This window comes from Eurypyga helias, unplaced genomic scaffold, assembly GCF_000690775.1.
Source record: "Eurypyga helias isolate BGI_N326 unplaced genomic scaffold, ASM69077v1 scaffold3689, whole genome shotgun sequence".
NCBI lineage: Eukaryota > Metazoa > Chordata > Aves > Eurypygiformes > Eurypygidae > Eurypyga > Eurypyga helias.
In genome coordinates, this window is record NW_010272588.1 from 1 (window position 1) to 20,144 (window position 20,144).

At 41.7% G+C, this 20,144-nt stretch overlaps 1 protein-coding gene across 1 annotated transcript; it reads left to right on the forward strand.

The window, feature by feature from the left end:
- Positions 1-860: 860 nt before the first annotated feature.
- Positions 861-13,577, forward strand: SLC9B2 (solute carrier family 9, subfamily B (NHA2, cation proton antiporter 2), member 2; the record flags this gene model as incomplete). Its single annotated transcript, XM_010159161.1, has 10 exons — positions 861-1,044; positions 2,535-2,705; positions 5,388-5,530; positions 7,525-7,652; positions 8,533-8,708; positions 9,250-9,356; positions 9,967-10,116; positions 10,719-10,827; positions 11,031-11,167; positions 12,948-13,577. Coding segments are annotated over 10 exons (1,545 nt in total), but the record flags the coding sequence as incomplete, so codon positions are not given.
- Between the last annotated feature and the right edge of the window lie 6,567 nt (positions 13,578-20,144).

The window sequence follows — 20,144 nt, forward strand, 5'->3', positions numbered from 1 at the left end:
CAGTATAGGCAAGAATTCCATGTCCATGCTATGACAATGAGTTGACATGAAGGTGAATAGTCATACAGGAAGGTAGATGATTAACTTCTCAAAATAAGAACTCTAAAATGAAGTGAGACAAATACCCAAAAATGGTCAAAAAAGGGCTTTGGCTATGAATATGGATTAGTAGATGAATCAGTATAAGAGAACAGCTTCAAGGAACCATTCTTCAAGGAAACAACTCCCAGGGTAGTATTTCTCCATCTCTACCTTGACTTACAAGCTTGAGTCTTCCAGCAATGGATCGTGTGAGTAATGCGTGCACTGGCCAGCTGTTCTGTTTCTTTCATCTTTGTCTAATCATAAGTAGGTTTTGATATTTTGGTTGAAGGCTTTGCAACAGAAATTGTTTAGAAGTTATATTAAAGACACTGTCTCACTTGAATGATGCTAATCATTAACTGTATTCTGAAATCCAGTCTGAAAGCAGAACCTTATCAAATTGTAGAAAATACTAATAAATACTTAGCTCATAACAAGACAAGCTAAACCTAGCCTGTTAATATTGGTTCTTCATCAAATATGCTGATATTGTTGCTGAACAGGTGCTATTTGTACTGGGGCAGGAGTCTTGTGTGATGTAGATAAGAAAAGGCAACTGTCTGGCAGATGGCCTGCGGTCTCTCACATGCAGTTCATTCCATGCAAAAACAAACACATAACCAAAAATCCCAAATGTACTAGAAAGCAATTGTTTAGCTAATGTGGTCACCTGCAGACAGTGTGGATCTAGTGCAGCACAGCAGATTTCAGGTCTTGTACATGACTTCAAATGTATACAGTGCCGCTTCTGAGCGAGTCTTGTGGTTTTCCTCCAGGAGGGACCAACAGCAGTTGTCAAAGGTGCTGATGGGAATATACAAACAGAAGAAACTGCTCTCTTGAATCACAGTGCTCAGCAACCTCCAGAACCGATAGCAGCAGCTTCAGTACCTGCAAGAACATGGAGGCAAATACTTACTTGTCCTCCTCAGGGTTTACTGGCCCGAGCAGTGACAAATGGTATGTAAAAAGGCCAGAGTTTAATTAAAATGAGAAATGGCAAATGAAGTACTTGTTCCTATGGATGTGATTATATCTGTCCATTATCCTTGGATATAATGAAGGAGAATAGCTATGTTTTACATGCCACACTTATTTTTCAGTATTTTAGCACAAAAAACTAAATAAGGTGAAACAAAGATTTGAATGTATAGTGTTTGTTTCTCCATCCTCACTTCGGTGTTTAACATGGTAGGTATGTTTTGGTTTTGCATTGCAAATTGTTTTCACCAGAAAAAGAGACCTTCTAATTCCCATCACGATAGTTCATTGTTGTGTGAGAACTTTAAGGTGATTATAAAAAAAGTGGTATTTTTGGCACACTGAATGTTTTTTTGTTGAATTAAGCAAGAAATATGAGACTTTGCAGTGATGTACCTTCTTTTTGTCTTTAATACCCCAGGCTTGCAAAGGCAAGAATCCTAACTACAAGGCAATCTGCCCCATTCTGTTTAAGATTTGCCCTGCACTGAAGGCTCACAGAAGAGAATGCCTGGATAACCAGTTATTTCAGACTTTTCCTAACAAAAGACACTTCCTGTGGCTTTGACTGCTTCCACAGCCTCCATTCTCTCTCTCACTTGGGATTCTTAGGCTTTTATATTTGGAAATCTACAGGTCTTCCCTTTGCCTCCAGTCACCCTCAAATAAGATTAAGAAAAATCCAGTCTGAAAAGGCAACACATTGTCCTACAATTATGAGAAGAGCGATTTATTCAACACATTTTTTCCTCTCCTTCCGTCTGATGCTTTTATGTCTATGCATGCCTGTTCATGTTGGACAACTGTAAGAACAGATTTGGGAACCTGGAAAAAGCCTAGTATTTTCAGTATTTTAGAATTATTTACTTAATATTCTCATAATATTTTTCAGGAATTTTTTTCCCTGTCCATTATCCCTCTTTCTTTGTTGTGTCAAGGCAAGTACAATTTCAGGTGGTCCAGATTTGTGACCTTCTTCAGATCTTTTTTTTTTCCCAGGGATAGCAATGTATTGCAAAAAAAATACACTTAAATTCTTTATAAAATTAGACTGGAGCTGCAGCCATTACCCTGAAGATATGCCAGGCTGTAGAGCAGCAGGTTCTTACTGCAGTTCTGAAGGAAGACAAGCAGATGCAAGATAAGTTAGTGAAAGTCTTTGGTTTAAGTCTGGGACCTGTTGAGTGCTTTCCACAGCGGCCCAAAGCTCACTTAGAACTTTTTGGTCCATAATGATGTTCCCTATCATTTTTATGAAGTATCTTAACATCTATAAAATCAGAACATCATTTTAGAGGACACCTAAGGTTACATGCATTGTTATGATTAAACTAATTTTTAAGGTAGGTGATTTTATTTCTGAAAGTCTTGGTACCTCTGTCATTCGCAGAGCAACAAATGTGATCTAACAGCAAACAAATTTGTCCCTGAGAGATGATTAAATATAAGTATTTCTTGTTTTGTTCCAGTTGCAGTCGTGGTCCTGGTTTGGGCTGTGGTTTGGTCCATCACTGGGACTGAGTGTCTCCCAGGTGGAAATATTTTTGGAATTCTGTTTCTTTATTTTTTTGCTGTCTTTGGAGGTATCATTTTTGGATTAATTAAAATACGAACACTACCCCCTCTCCCTGCTCTGCTGGGTAAGATATCTTTCCTTCTTTTCTTTCTGTGTATTTCTGTTTTTTAAATTGTCAAGTAGTATCTGCATGATAGGTATGTTTAGACTGAGAACAAACAAACTGCATCACACTCAAAATCTGTAGCTTTTCCAAGTGACTTTTGTCCGGTCCTTTTCGAGAAGGTGCAAAATTCCCCAAATTGGCTCAAGTGAAGTTGTCTGTATGTTACTAAGACTCTACTCTTAGTTCTTTGAGGGACAGAGAACTGTATACCTACAGATTCAAAGGTGGTTGTCCTTCAGTCCCCCTTTGCACAGTGACTTAAAATTTGTGATCGATCTCCCCAAAGAGGATAATCTTAATCTAGACCTCCTGTTATAGCAGAATAATTAATTCATAAGGAAATTCTTGCTGAGCTGTTTTGCATGTATCTTGCACAATGAAAATGTTTTCCTACGAAAACACTACAGGAATTTCCTACTGCTGGTAATCCAAAGCAATTTGTTTCTTCTCCTTTCTTTATCTCAAAATAACTGAATCCTGAATAAATTCACCACAAGGAATAAATTGTCTGAAGAGTTACTTTGAATCAATCATAACATTGTTTTTTATATCAAAATCTTTATTTTACATAATGACATTAATTCTGACATCATCAGAACCTTTTCAGACTTCTTTTCCCAGAGGAGGTTTTGGTTAGATCAGTACAATATTGTGAAGTGCTGTGATGTCAATGAAGCTGCAGGTGGTTCTCACCAGCTGTACGCTGCCCCCTTACTAAGCTGAGTGCATAAATGGGGAAAGCTGTTGAGAGGCAGTAAAACTTGATGGCAAGTGGCGCTACAAATACCTGCCTGTAGTGCACGGATGCGATTTTGTAATGTGCACAGCTGGTGTCGTGCCTCGCACTTTAGAACTCCTAACAGAAGGGCTAGGTAGCTTCATACACGGCTGTGTCCAGGCGGCATGCATGTTCTTGCACTGCTTAGTTTCATGAGCGAGAAAAAATTCAAATGAGAGGGAGGGAGGTTTTGCATATAGCATGTGTGCCTGCAGTAATGTGAATACAGAATGTAGCACACAGGGAGTCTGCCCTGTCTAGATAAATAGCTCCCTTAAAAAAAAAATAATCTGACCATTTGGATTCTATTTTTTTTTTTAATTATCACTGTATCTATAAGTTATGAGTTAGGCATGAAAATGCCTGTCAGACTGGTAATACTGAACAACAGAAACTTAAGCATGACAGCACATGTCTGTTGAGTTGCTTAGGACAGAGTTTATTGTTCAGATCCCCAGTCTTTGAGAAAAGCTGGAGAAATCTATGCGTCAGGAGACAGACAATGTCTTTGAATATTCCTTTTTTACACTAAAAATACAAATCTGTACTCTGACATGCCTTTAATCCATTTGTGCCCAGTGCAGTTGAGAGCAATGTGGCTGGCTGAGCACTTATGCACATTATAATAAGCCTCTGCTGGAGAGAAAAAAGGAGTGAAACAGTTACTGAAACAGTCACATAGTGTATTTTAGGTGTAACTTGCAGAGAGGTTTCTGCAGCAGGCAGCATGGAGCAGAACAGTGAAGATACACTCTGAGGCGGAGTTTTGTGCTTTAAGTACATTTCTAGATTGGGGTAGCTCTAGTGACGGACATCAGTTGTAGAGAGACTTGGAGCAACGTTGGAAGGAGGATGTGATCACTATGCTAGCCTATAATTGTCCTGAGGTACTGAAGATTAATTACACCACTTTTGTTTTTCTGGGAGGCAGTGGGATGAACAGTGACTGAGAGTTTGGCATGTTCCAGGACAAACCAAGTCCATAGCCAAGGTTCACGCCAGGATGGGGCCAGCTTAAGCACAGTCTTGTTTGACTTTTTGTCTCCTTCGGTTTCCTGTTTCTTAATGTGGCTAATATAAAATTACGTCACCAAAATGTATCTTTTAATCATCAGGACCTGCAGTGGAACTCTGCAGATCTATATTTAAAGTCGCTTATGCTGTACTTTTCTGTATCCTTTCAGAACTACAGTTCCAATAGCTTTGCAGGAAGTCTCTGATTAGACAGTTTTGTTAGTATCTGCAAAAGGTTGGATCTTGCAAGTAGCTCAAATAGAGGATAAGAACAAGTTCCTGATTTTTACGGTCTTTTTTTCCCTCTTTGCGTAAGAGTTGTATCGCCAGAATATTTTAAAATGTCTAAGTCCATGATTAGCTCTTTTAGAATATATTTCCCAATGAACTCAGCATTACGGTTCCTGTGAGATCTGCATTTCTTACATCTAAAAGGATTTTTAACAATTTCCAAGTTCTGAGATAAATATGCAATATTAGACAATCTTCCTCTTTTCATGCTAAAACAAGCTAACAAGAAAAATATCCTTAAGGATGCAGAGATGTCTCTGCTTATGGTAAGTATGACCTGCACCTGCTGAAAGACTCGCACTAAAGCTATGTGTCAGCATCCTGTGGATTTATTCACCCCTGAGCTGGTGTGTTCTTAGCCCACTTTCATTGCTTTAAACATGTTTCCCATACCTTGGTCCCCATCATTAAAACATGGCTAATAATTCAGGACGTGAATTACTTCTTTGTCTCTCAAAAATACACACTATGGTGTTTATTTTTAAGAATGCTATGCAAGCTTTTCTCATGCAATAACACCAAATCATTTGACAGGAGCTTATTTGCTTTCATTTAAGGGATGCTACTTGCTGGTTTCCTAATCCAAAATACCCCTTTCATTAGTGATATCGTCCAGATAAATCTACGTTGGTCTGCAGCACTGAGGAATATTGCTCTTTCAATTATCTTGACCCGAGCAGGACTTGGCCTGGATCCAAAGGTAAGGCACCAGCCATTTATGTGAGGCAAATTATGTAACAGCCCTCCAAAAAAAAAAAAAGTTTCTGTTAAAAATATTGAACTGTTCAATCTTGATCTGCAAATTAGAGCACTACAGAAAGCATAGTTTCTATTGTATAGTCATACGTTAATATTGGCATATGGATTTTTAGAGTAGGCAAGCAATCCCAGAAATACCTGAAGAAAACCTATTTCAGAACTACTTTCTCCTTTGCCTTAAAGAAACTTCCTGAATTCCATGAGGACAGCATCTTGAGGACATGTGCTCTGTCATGGTCTGTCAGGATGAATTTACACTCCCTGACAAACTTCCTGCCAGTTTACACTGACAAATTAAAATGAGAAAAGGAAGGGATCCCCAGTTCTTGAAAGAGAATTTTGCTTATGCTGACACCAATCAAAGAAAACCAACCAACCTAAAAAATCCAAATCCTTGTGTCTTTTTTACGTTTTTTTTTTTAAATCATTGTCATTTTAATGCAAGTATATAAACTGCATAGATGAGTCCTGCTGTACTACAGAAACAATGTTTCACATCACAATAAAGACCACAGTGCTCTTGTGATTAGAAAAATAGTCTTCCTAGGTACACTATAAAACATGATGTTCCCTAGATTAATGAAGGCAAGGTTTTACTGGCTGAAATAAAGCTGTACCGTATTGGCCCCTATCTGTTTAACCAGCAGGTCAAGGGAGGTGATTCTCTCTCTCCCCCCCTCTACTCTGCTCTCGTGAGACCCCACCTGGAGTGCTGTGTCCAGCTGTGGAACCCCCAACATAAGAAGGAGATAGACTGGTTGGAGCTGTCCAGAGGAGGCCACGGAGATGCTCAGAGGGCTGGAGCACCTCTGCTATGGGGACAGGCTGAGAGAGTTGGGCTTGTTCAGCCTGGAGAAGGGAAGGCTCCGGGGAGACCTGATAGCACCCTCCAGTACCTGAAGGGGCTACAAGGAAGCTGGGGGGGACTTTTTACAAGGGTCTGTGGTGACAGAACAAGGGGTAACAGGTTTAGACTGAAAGTGGGGAGGTTTAGATTTGATACCAGGAGGAAGTTCTTCACGGAGAGGGTGTTGAGGCACTGGAACAGGTTGCCCAGAGAAGCTGGAAGTGTTCAAGGCCAGGCTGGAGGAGGCTTTGAGCAACCTGGTCTAGTGGAAGGTGTCCCTGCCCATGGCAGGGGGGTTGGGACTAGATGATCTTTAAGGTCCCTTCCCACCCAAACCGTTCTGTGATTCTATGATTCCTTAAAGTTGATATAAAACTTAGGTCAAGTACAGCTAGTTCAGAACAACCAAACTGATTTTTCTTTACCTAGATAGTAGGGAGTTGTAGGGAGTTGCCAGAGCTTCAGATATTTAGGAAAATAGGGTTTTGTCATTCTTGAAAAATGCCTGGTTTCCTAGATTCCTATGATCCATTTTTCCAAGACACTGCTTGTATGAGCATGGACTGTGTGTTACACACAGTTTGGATGCCCATTTCTTTGAGATTGCTTTACTTTCTATTCCATGGCAACTTTTTTTGCCAAAGGAGCTTCATCTTTGACTCACTTTTCTCCCATGTGGCCATCAAAACTGTCATTTGGACTCTGCATGTAGCAAGACTTTGATGTAGCTACAATTGTTCCTCATGTAATTGAAGCTGAGAAGGCAAAGATGTCAGTTGCTTTGGTAATTCTCAGCCCTAATTTCACATTTAGTTTGTTCTGCACAAGAAGCCAAATGCAATTTTCTGCCACTCCTTCCTGTGACATGCAGGAACCTTGTTGAACCTAGATTCACTGGGTTTCACATGAAACTTTATACACAAATCCGGTTGTGCTTGAGCCTATCTCTGACTCAGGCCATGTGAAGCTGCTGTATCCTGTGCTGCAGCTCAGGAGGGATTCTTTTAATGAACCACATCAGAATGTATTTCTTCTCTGCAAAGCCAAGGATACTGATGCTAATTTCTGAATGTGCTTGTATACTGCAGGCTCTCAAGAAGCTCAAAGCAGTCTGTTTACGGCTTGCTTGCGGACCGTGCCTCTCAGAAACATGCACAGCTGCTGTTCTGGCCTACTTGTTCTTGCATTTGCCATGGCAGTGGGGATTTATATTAGGGTAATGTACTTTCTTTTCTCCCATATGACAAAAGTGCCTGTTCTCATGCTACAATTAAACAATCCAAGTGCAGTTAGTTCTCTGTGCCACGCAGACCTCGGTATAATGCCAGTTAGGAAGCTATGCTTAGCCCCTGTGGTTGTTGGCTTACCGTTCATCTCTGCCTCCGTGGCTAATTTAAAGGTCAGGTTTCCAAGCTGCAGAGGAGTACTTGCATCACTACTCTTCTGTTTGTGATCTGGGTGCTTGAAGAAGGAAGGATGGTGCAATCCCTGAGTCTTTAACCACAACACAGAGGGCTTTTAGGGACAGTAAATGATACCACAATTCGGAGAATCTTCACGCTGAAATTCAGAATTTCCTGTAGAGAGATGCATGTAGGACAGTCTTCCTGTCACAAGTCAGGATATGACATGTAATATCCTTGAAAAGGAAACCTTTTCCATCTAGTTCTATCAAGACTAACCGTGGGGAATTTGGTCCCCATACACTGGAGCAAGATGGATGAACTTCTCTGACACACATTGATTTTTATGAGGAGGAATTGGGCTACTAAGTCACACATGTGTCTGGACCAGGTTCCTAAATGGGACAATCAAGGCATATATCAAGGAGCATAACTGGCCTGTGCTGTAGACTCCAGTCTTAGTCTGTGGAGCCTTTTACTTCTAATACTATTGGGTTGGGCAGTAAGCAACAGCTGATTGCAAATATGCATAGAAATATCCCTGCTTGTAATTAGCAAGGAAAGGTAAGGAAAACACCTTATGTAAAGGTCTGGTTTTTTATACCTTAAAAGAACAGGGGTTTTTTGAAGTTTTTTAGTTAAAAAAAAAAAAGTGCTTTTTTTTTAAGAGAGGCTGAACCTGTGTGTTTTCAGTTTTGTTCTAGGTGCAGTCTCCCCTGCTGTGGTGGTTCCCTCAATGCTGATTTTACAAGCTAGGGGATATGGGGTGGAGAAAGGCATCCCAACTTTGCTAATGGCAGCTGGCAGCATTGATGACATTCTGGCTATCACAGGCTTCAACACTTGCCTTGGGATGGCTTTCTCTTCTGGTATGCTGGTTAGTCTGTATGTGGAGAAATCGAGAAAAACAGTGATCTATTGAAGAGTGCATGCTCTGTTACAACTGACTGGTTTGTAACTTAATGACATCTCCTTATAAAGTTCATGTATAGACTTGAATATCAAGAGGGAAATAACCATGATCAAAAGACTTTGTGAAAAATTGTCTGCTCTGAGTTGTGGGTCGCAACAACTTTCAGAGAACATTTTTCCCTGTCTGCTTCCTTAGCTGCCAAGCCTGGTTGCTGCATGACCAACGTAAGTGCTTTCAAACTTCACTGTGTTTGGCAGTGTTCTTGCAGTGACTCTTCCTGTGGCTTCCTTGGCACGCTTTCTTGGCATGAGCTTTCAGAGGGAAAAAATTGCACCATTCAGTTCTTTTGGGGCCATAGGTTCCCTCATGAGCCCCTTTGCCCCCAAGTAATTTTAAACAGACACTGTCCTGGAATCATCCTCATAGGTCTACAGTGTGGTTTGTGCGTGGAGGGTCTGCGTATGGCTTACTGAACCCGCTTCTCTTTTGCCAAGTAGGTTCTACTTTGTACAATGTGCTCCGTGGAGTGCTGGAGGTTGCTGTTGGCATAGCAGCTGGGGGGATTCTGGGAATGTTTGTTCGATATTTCCCAAGCCACGATCAGGTAAAAACCCAGCAAAAAAAACTTTTTATAAAACAGAGATTCTTTGCTAAGGGATGATATTATTAAGTTATCAATTTCCAAGATTCATGTGAAGCTGCTTTTGGGGAAAGCTGTGTATAGTGCTAGCAGCTGCCACGTTGCAAAGCCTATCAAGTGAGGATGTGTTTTGTAAGTGATTACTTACTTGCCCTCTCCCTGGCAAATGTTTGTTTCACTTGTCCTTAAAAACATCTTGTGGCAAGTATTTCACCTCTCCTTGGATAAACTGTTCTAGTAGTTGAAGCACAGGTAGAAAATCCTGTTATCAGTTGAAGCAGGGCTGCTAGAATAGAGCATCATGTTCCTTGTGATACAAAAAGCCTCCTGGCAATAAGATTCTGGATGGGCAGAGGAAAGAAAATATTAAATTTCCAACATTTAAATTTCTTAGGAATTAATGTCCAAAATTACCCTCAACTCGACTGAGCAGTTCAAGTCTCACTTGAAAGCTTTGATTCAGTGGCAATTGTCATTTTCAAATTCTTATTTTCAAAATTAACATAAGTAACCTTTTTTCCTCCATTTCTATAAGAAATAAACTTTTTTTGTTTGTCTCTTTCCTTGGCGACAGGCATCTCTGGCATGGAAGAGGTCATATTTTGTACTTGGGCTGTCCATGTTTGCTGTTTTTAGCAGCATCTACTTCGGCTTCCCTGGATCGGGAGGGCTCTGCACATTAGTCTTAGCTTTTGTTGCAGGTGTGGGATGGTCTGATGAAAAGGTAAATATTTACATACAGAAACATACCGTACTAAAACTCCCTTGAATGTACAGCTTGACAGGAGTTTAAATTTCTCCCAGGAGTGGTAATGGTACATTTATGAAGCTTTAGGGGGTGTACAGATTTTAAAAAAAAAATTTACATTTATTTTGGAAGTCTTTAACAATCAGCATTACAGAAAGTTACCATGTATGTGAATATATATCAATACAGAGCCTAACATACTGACCGAGAAATGCTCACAAGCATGTGTGGAGTTAGGTCATGACTGAAACTTCTGAGGGTCTGATTCTGCTCAGATAAAAATGGAAGAACACATTTAGCATGCAGTTCCCAAAGGCTCAGAAACTTCATGGCAAAGCTGTTCAAATTACATCTTCTTAAATACTGAAAATCAACTATGCTTTACATTTCTTCTCTTGTCCGCATATTGCTCTGTTACTGTTCAAAGATTTTGAATCTTTAAGTATTAGGTCAAAGATGGAGGAGCAATTCTGGACAATCTTTATGATACGTTTTCACTTTGTCCTTTGATTAATTAAATGTTGTGTCTACTTGGTCATATCTTTGTGAAATTACAGATAGATTTGTTTTCCTTGCAGAGGGAAGTAGAAAAAATTGTCGCAGTTGCATGGGATATCTTTCAACCTTTTCTTTTTGGTTTAATTGGAGCAGAAGTATCTGTTACATCTCTCAGGCCTGAAACTGTTGGTAAGATCATTCACTAATTATCCAGCTTTCAGTACTGGCTTCCCAAGAATCTCTATAAAGAAATCTGAAGCAAAACAGGCTATGGCTGACTGCCCCAAAATAAACCCAAAAAGCAAAGCCCAACCCCAGTGTAAGGCTACAGTTTTAGGAGGCTTATTTCCTGCAGGGATCTATGTACTGAGAAGTCTTTGTCTTTGTTGCAGGGCTCTGTGTTGCTATATTAGGCATTGCCCTAGTTGTGCGAATCATAGCAACGTTCATGATGGTGTGTTTTGCTGGGTTTAATTTCAAGGAGAAAATATTTGTCTCATTGGCATGGATTCCCAAAGCTACTGTCCAGGTAAACAGTCCAACATCACTTTCATTCCAGGCCAAATTTATTGTCTTTGGCGAAGCTCCTCATAACTAGCACAGCAGCAAACAGGGAGAGGATTAGGCTCAGTAAAAGCAGAATGTAGAATATGGACAGTCCATATTCTAAACTGCCCTAAGTCTGCCTGAAATGTGCATGGAGAGCCTTCTATGTGAAGGTGTTTTGCTTGCATCCTGGGTTGTACTCTTAATAATGACAGAGGACTGTACATATATCATAGGAAGTTTAACTTTTGCTCAGCTACTGCAGGTTATCATGCCTTTACATGCAGATTCAGAGAACTCTGAAAACAAAGGTAAAAGCATTTCTCTCTTCCGCCACAAGAAGTGTCTGCAGGGACAGTCACACCAGAGGCTCAGAATGGGTTTTCAGTTTGTGGTCATTTTGGTAAGGGGCAGTCTGACAGCCATACTGCTAGAGAAGTCTCAGGCTGGCTGCATTCATAGAATCACAGACTCGTTTGGGTTGGAAGGGACCTTAAAGACCATCTACTTCCAAGCCCCCTGCCATGGGCAGGGACACCTTCCACTAGACCAGGTTGCTCCAAGCCTCATCCAGCCTGGCCTTGAACACTTCCAGGGATGGGGCATCCACAGCTTCTCTGGGCAACCTGTTCCTGTGCCTCACCACCCTCTCTGGGAAGAATTTCTTCCTGATGTCCAATCTAAATCTCCCTTCTTTCAGTTTAAACCCGTTACCCCTTGTCCTGTCACTACAGGCCCTTGTAAAAAGTCCCCCCCAGGTTCCTTGTAGCCCCCTTCAAGTACTGGAAGATTGCTTGAATCAAAACCATCTTTTAATGGCTATAAATTGTAAATCCTAACAAGAACTGCTTTAAATTACTGCTTGGTACTCTTAATATACTTGGTTCCCTGGATCCTCCTTTCTACCCCTTTTCAAAGATGGGGTTATGTTTCCCCACCAGACCGCCATGTCTTCTTGAATATGATGGACAGAGGTTTAGCAACCCCATCCACCAGTTCCCTCGGGGCCCACGGATGTATTTCATCAGGTCCATGGACTTGTGCACCTTTAGGTTCCTTAGGTGCTCCTGAACCTGATCCTCTCCAACCATGGGCAGCTTTCCATTCTCCCAGTCCCTGCCCTTGCCTTCTGCGACTCGGTTCCTGCTCCTTTATTTCAGTGATTGCTTAAGTCATACAGACATTACCTCTGCAGCATGATCACTTGCAAACACACGTTAATCAGAACAGGCAAGGATTATTGCAAGATTTGTGAACTAATTTTTCAGATGCTGTTACTTATCGTTTGCTGTCAGGACACATTCTCAAGGCGTGGCGTGGTATTTTAACAGCTGCAATATGCAGTATACAGGCCCATTTCATTAAACACACGTTCTCCAGAAATGTAGACAAGATAGCAGCTAAGCAATGTTCTTCACAGGAGGGAACCACCCAGATAAACTCATTAGCTTAGGAAATCTGAAGTATAACAAGTGAAAATTGTTCTCATAGGTATAATACACTTGGTCCAGTGGAAGGTGTCCCTGCCCATGGCAGGGGGATTGGAACTAGATGATCTTTAGGGTTCCTTCCAGCCCAAACCGTTCTGTGATTCTATGATTTACTTTTCACGTACTGCCTAGAAATGAATGTATTGTATGTATTTTGTATGTACCAAAAACGTCAACTTTATGTTAAATGTTGACTAATGATTAATCCCTTTTTATACTCTTTCAGTGCTAAAGGTTACTTGGTCCATCTCAGCAATGTTTTCTTTCCTGCAGGCTGCAATAGGTTCCCTTGCCCTGGACACAGCAAGAAGTCACCAGGATGAGCTACTGGAAAAGTATGGAATGGATGTACTGACAGTAGCTTTCTTGGCTATTTTGATCACTGCTCCAATTGGAGCCCTGGTTATTGGCTTGGCAGGGCCGAAACTTTTGCAGAAGGCTCAGACAAATAGCAAGGAAGATGAGGAAGGTGCTGAGGTTGGCGAAGAGGTAGAGGCCTGTGAACCTTCGTAAGACAGACATCTACGGGAATATGGTCCTTCAGCCCTTACACTTCTGTTGAGTAAACACAGCCTATCTGTAATCTTTCTGGAGGAAACTAAACCAAGTATCAGTTACGTCTGCTGTTTTAAAAGCAGCCCTGGCGGAGTTTTATAAAACATTTTTATGTGTTGATGGTGCCTTAAGAGATGAAATAGCTGAACATACAGCAAATAGGCTGGCCAAAAAGTGAGTCACTACAAAGTTAGCAGTCAACAGTTGCTTGAAATGCGTGGGAGTGAGGCCAGGGAGAGGATCAGAATTATTCAGACATGGAGTGGAGTCGTGAGGTGAAATATAAACAGAAGAAAATGGAGACCAAGGTGAACAACTTCTTAATGGTTGAAACTGGGCCATGAGATGACAAGTTCAAAGAATGCAACTCCTGAATGAGACTGCTGACACACTGTGAACAAATCCTGCAATGGGTTGGTGATTTCCTCTCCTTCCTCACTCAGGTTCCAAAACTTGCCTTTTCCTACTGTTGTTCTTCCTCACAGCTCATGCACTCCTTTGTGCCTTCAAGGGACTGTCAGCCCTGGTCGTAGCGAACTAGCCAGTTAGCACTTATTTTTCCAAGAGGTGGATGGCTGTATTGACTGTGGGAGCCTCTCAGATTCACCAGGGCATTTTTCACCACTGACAGGTGCAGAAAACTAATGTACTTTAGATGATCAGCCTTGAAAATGCCATGCTGAGGGGGATGATACAAAGTGAAAGGAGTCTCATCTCACCTCCCTTCAGAAGGGATGCTGTGTGACAGCAAGCGTCAGGAGGCAGCAGTGGTCAGGACACAGAAGTAGCACCCTCAGCACGTACCCACAGGTCCTGTGGGTCTCTGCAGAAACACGTTACAAGCAGCTGTGGATCATGGTAACAACTGGCAGCGCTTGTGTCGAGCATCTTGCCAAAACATTTCACTGGGGGCAGAAAAAAGCTCAAATGTTGTTTTCTTCATTTTATTTAATATAGATGCCTCCTGCACAGTCAGTTGCAAGATAGTTTCATTTTCCCATTCTCAGAAGAGTTTCCTTTCTTCTCTCCTTGACTGTCCTAAAGCCAGGAGTAAACCTCGTCTGTTGACCAAAACCCTGCTCTTGCCTTTAGCTTTGGTATCAGTTAGGGTTTGGTATTGACAGATACCAGAAAATATTTCTTATTCTGCTAGGTTTTGTACAAGTGACTAGCTCCACATAGGTCATTCCAAGCTCCATTCTGGGGCACAGAGTCAGTACAGCATCCCTCAGACACTGCAAGTTTTATTTTGTTATTTTTTAGTGAAGATGTTAGATTGTGCCTGTAACTGAGGTGGACAATGCCTCCCTGCAGATTTCTACACTACAGTTCACTGAACTGATTTTACAGGATACTGCATGGAAAGGATTTGACGCGTCTAGATATTTTTGGCATTTTTGGTAAGAATTAATTCTATTTTACCTTTTACATTTTTAATATGCAACACAAAAATGCACAAAAATCCTTTTAAAAGAAAATTATCTGAAACTGTATTATTTGCAGTGTCTGTGTATGCCTCTGTATACAGATTAGTTACAGCTCAGTATCTGCCTTCGTATACGCCTTCCTCTCCAAGACAAAAAGAAAGCTTCCTGAGAAATATTTAAGGTTCATAGCCTGCAATTCCAGCCCAGTGATAAAAATACCAGGAAATTATTTGGTTAAGTTCTCCCCTAACAGTTGTCAAGTAGATTGACATTTTTCTTACTATACACACTGCCGTTCTCTCTGCAGCCTTGGGGAATGCACGTTCTTTAGTTCTGTTCGTGTTTGTCCCTGGAAGATGCTTCCTAACTGCGCACTGATGAATGCTTAGGGTGCTGTGCTTGGTAGTTACTGTGTCAGCTTCTGACTTCTCTGCCTGTTCTGCCTGCTCAGCGTGACTAACAGAGGTATTCTGTTACTGAAATAGGGGTAGTTTTTAATGGGAGGCCGTAATGTCTGTAAACCTAATTGATAAGATGAGACAATATGGTGCTCAGTTTATCAGTGACTGTTTATAAAAATAATTCTACTTGAGTAAAACTTACAGAAGTAAAAACTTTATGTAGTTCATTTTTTAGTAAAGTTTTAGAAAAAGTAAAACCCTCCTGCAGGGAGGGATCACTATGCCAAATTTGAAAACTGTTCAGTAACAGAATTGTGATGTGTAAGGACTACAGCCCTTTAAATTTGAACACAACCTTAAGCATGCACAAACCTCTGATAAACAGCCCTTGTGCATGACAGCCTCTAATACTTCCTCACCTTCATAAGAGCATCTTATAAATTGGGTTTATCATCTACCCTTAACCTTACTGCACTTTCAATCTACTCATTAGCTCATTTCAGCCATTCTGAGTGCTTGGATAGCTATATCAATGAAAAGTGTCATCTTGGTCTTCTCTAATCTAAATGAAACTGAATCCATTTTCCTTTCCTCACTACCATATGTAGATGTTTCTCACAAGACTCCTTTCCCCCAGCTTTTAATAAATCTTTAAATAGAATCAGGTTGAAACTACTACACAGACTCGCAGATCTAAAATGAAAAGCATTAATGCTTTATAAAGCTCCTCTCCTTGCCTTTTAGAAAGGAATGAAACACTTGCATCTTATCATGAAAAGAAATGTTGTATCAGGGCTAAAAACCTATGAGACTGGCTTTTTTTAATAAGTATCATGACAATTTCACCTGATTTTAAATAGCAGTTAACTGTGAGAGATATGATTTCACTTTATATCAGTTTGTGCACCTGAAGTCATGACATTTAAGACAACCTCTCTTTCAACAAAATGCCATTAAATCATTCATGAATAATGCGTAAATTCAAGCCAATGAAATCTCCATGCCATGCCAGTCTTTTACGTGCAGGAAATAAAATCAGAGTGCAATGTGCAGTAAATCATAACCAGAGAAGTCCCACTGTCATGCGGCCATAATCACAGGCATAATGGGGGAGAGCACTGAGCACAATTCCAGAAGGTTCACAAGGACCACTGCAGCAAAAGGGACTGATGGCACAGTGCATTCCTGACAGCAGGCAGTTACAGAGGGCAGCGTATGGGAAAAGACAGAAATTCTGGAAGCAGAGTCGCACAGGCCAGGGGATGCACTGATAATGCAATCACTCTTTTCTCTCCCTCTTTCAGCCAAACTGTTTCAGGGAATTCAGACCGAAGCCCAAAATTAACTATGCAACACTCATGGTGTAGTACAGCCACAAAACAGTGAATGATAATACAGTGTTTGCATTTTGCTTTTTAAATACGTATAATGGAAGAGATCAAAATTTGTGCCAGCTACACTTCAATTACATTTATTCTGTCTAGTAGTTGCCACAAGTCAGACACCTTTCTCTAAACATATTTGTTTTAAAGTTTCTTTATAGTCTACTATAACTATTGTTCAAATTCATAATCAAAAAAAAGGTAAACATTATGTTCTCAGAGAGCAAAAGGGCATGCCAAGTTCAGCTTCCCCTAATTTTGCATCAAGACTGTGAAGACCTGGTCTGCTGCCTGTGTCCTGGTCTGTATTAGCATTAGAGGCAAATTTACCCCTTCCCTTTACGTGCAGCTTCCAAATTAGGTTAGAAAAGTCATCCAGTGGCAAGACATGACCACGCACATCCTCGCAGGTAATTGGTTCAACTCTCTCAATGACTGGTGAGATACAGGGCTCTATAGACCCTCCAGTTCTTGGCTATTTATCCTTGTAGACTTAAGGTAGATAAACTGAACCAATTAGCAAATTCTTTGAAATTTTCTACAGAAAATTCTGTGGCCATGAGACAGTTATGACCTTGACATATTCTGAAAAGCAAGGAAATGGTCATTTATTTTACTCATGATTTTCATTCTATAGATAATACAGGTATGTATATTATAGACAATAATCTTGTGGAAATTACTAAAAACCAAACAAAACCCACCCATTTGTTCCATAGCCACATTTTAAGAGAGTTTAGTAGTAATCTTATGGAACAGCAATCCGTCAGCTGGATGCTGGTACCCAGGGTAGGGTAGTGAGAAATAAAAACCAAATGTTAAAACACGTTCCCCCACCCCTTCTTCCCAGCTCCGCTTGCTACCGATCCTCCCTCCAACCCATGGTGCAAGGGGACAGGGGTGATGGTCATTCCATCACACACTGTCTCTGCCGCTTATTCCTCCTCAGGGACAGGACTAATCACACTCTGCCCCTGCTCCAGCGTGGGGTCCCTCCCACGGGAGACAGCCATACACCAACTTCTCCAACGTCAGTCCTTTCCACAGGCTGCAGTTCTTCACGAACTGTGTGGACCCCTTCCATGGAGTGCAGTCCTTCAGGAGCAGCCTGCATCCCATAAGTCATGGGCTTCTTTGGGTGCAGCTGCCTGCTCCAGCATCAGGTCTTGTCCCTGCTTTACCACCTGGAGCACCTCCTCCCCCTCCTCCTCCACTGACCCGGGTGTCTGCTGAGCTGTTCTGTCACGTATTCTCACTTCTCTGGCTGCAACTACTGTTGCACAGGCTTCTCCCCTTCTCAAACACGATATCCCAGCAGTGCTACCACCATTGCTGATGGGCTCAGCCTCGACCAGCAGCAGGTCCAACTTGGAGCCGGCTGGCATTGGCTCTGTCAGACATAGGGGAAGCTTCTAGAGGCCTCTCACAGAAGCCATCCCTGCAGCTCCCCCCACTACCAAAACCTTGCCACACAAACCCAATGCAAGCAATCAGGAAGAAAAAATGAATTGCACAATCAAGCCATGCTGGAGATGGAGCCAAAAGGTTAAAATTTACACTGTTGTTATCCTTTGACAGGGGCTTTGTGGGAGAAACAAAATCAATTTATCTGTGTTACTCTAACAGGGTTCATCCGAGTAGCACAACCATAGAATCATAGAATGGTTTGGGTTGGAAGGGACCTTAAAGATCATCTAGTTCCAACCCCCCTGCCATGGGCAGGGACACCTTCCACTAGACCAGGTTGCTCAAAGCCTCATCCAGCCTGGCCTTGAAGACATCCAGGGATGGGGCATCCACAACATCTCTGGGCAACCTGTGCCAGTGCCTCACCACCCTCTCTGTGAAGAATTTCTTCCTGACATCTAATCTAAACCTCCCTGATTTCAATTTATACCCATTACCCCTTGTCCTGTCACTACAGGCTCTTGTAAAAAGTCCTCTCCCAGCACCCTTGTAGGCCCCCTTCAGATACTGGAAAGCTGCAATGAGGTCTCCTCGGAGCCTCCTCTTCTCCAGGCTGAACAAGGCCAATTCTTGCAGCCTTTCGTCATAGGAGAGGTGCTCCAGCCCTCTGATCATCTTCGTGGCCCTCCTCTGGACTTGCTCCAAGTGGTCAATATCCTTCTGATACTGAGAGCTCCACAGCTGGATGCAGCACTCCAGGTGGGGTCTCACCAGAGCAGAGTACAGGGGCAGAATCACCTCCCTCGACCTGCTGGCCACACCTCTCCGGATACAGCCCAGAATACGGTGAGAACATGACTGGTTACACACTTTCCTTCTCAGACTTTGGAGGAAAGCAAACTATTTGAATGGAAAAGTATCCTGACAAAGCTGGAAGCGCATACAGACTTGCATACGGTAGCAGCCTGCTACAACAGGCTGTGGATTTTAAAGCCTGAAAAAATAAATCTAAAGACAGGCTTTTGAGTTTCACATAGCAATTTCTTTACCAAACCCAAGAACTGGTGCTTCATGCTTAATATACAGCATCTAAGTGAAGACTAAGTATCAGACACTTAATGACCTTATGGACTTTCCTCTCTGATAAATGTTTTATCCTAATATAACGTTCATGGTTTGCTGATCCACTACGTAACGCCACCATGAAGCATTTCAATATTAAAGATGGTGCCATGGTTTTATTACACACTTTGTAAATGCAGACATTTAACATACAGTCACATCCTAATTCGCCATCTTTTGCTGCAAGGCAAGGAGTTTAGGTACCTACAACTGTTGCAAGTGCAGAAAGAACGATCTACCTTAGTTCTACTGCTGCTGCAAGAGCTGCTTTCTGACTTCCTTTCCTTTTCAGCACCGTGGTTATCAGCTTTGGCAATGGCACACCACTCTGGGCCTTCCCACCTGCCTAACAACGGATGAAATGAAATGCTGTTAAGGAACAGCTGAAATCTGCCTTAGTACTATTGTCTAAAATTGTAGCATGGATCAAATTTCTGGTTTTAAACTGATGGATACAGTATTACATGGGAGAATAAAGCCATTTAGAAGAATTAATTAGGAGTCTAGCAGTTAGGTAAATAGCAATTATTTACCTGCATATGAAACTAAACCATACCACAGAAAGGCTCTGACTTGCCCGAATAATCATTCTGAATGGATAACAAGTAAAAAATACAGCTCAGCTCTTTCTTGGTTCTGTCACTGAACCAATTCCTCCCACAGAAGTCCCCACTACAAAAAGCAGCAGCTGCAGTGAAAGTGAACTTGCAAGCAGCACATTTGTGTTTCCTTGCAAGAGCTCACAAACAATCAACACAGGCCCAGAATTAAGGGATAATGTTAATGGCTGACCTACCATTAATGAACTGTTCATGGCAGTTGCGTTTATATGGTCTGGAACTGCAGCGCTCCACCTAGGACATCATATGAGACTTTCCAGCTCTGTGGGTTTTGTCTGAGTTGGGCTGTTTTGCATGAGCCTAACACCGCACAGGCCAGACCTTCTCCGAGCGTAACTCAACATTGCTATGCCACCTGCCCTCAGTGGTACGCTTCTGTATAGTCACGAAGGATGAACTTAGTGTCTTTTCCCCCACCACATTTAAGTGAACTTAAATTTCTTCCTGAAAAGCAGAAAAAACATGTCTTCCCAGCAGAACAAAATCAATTGAAAGGTGCCCTTCCATCACTTGACAATAGCGAGTTTTAGAATTGCATGTTCATACAAAAGAAGGC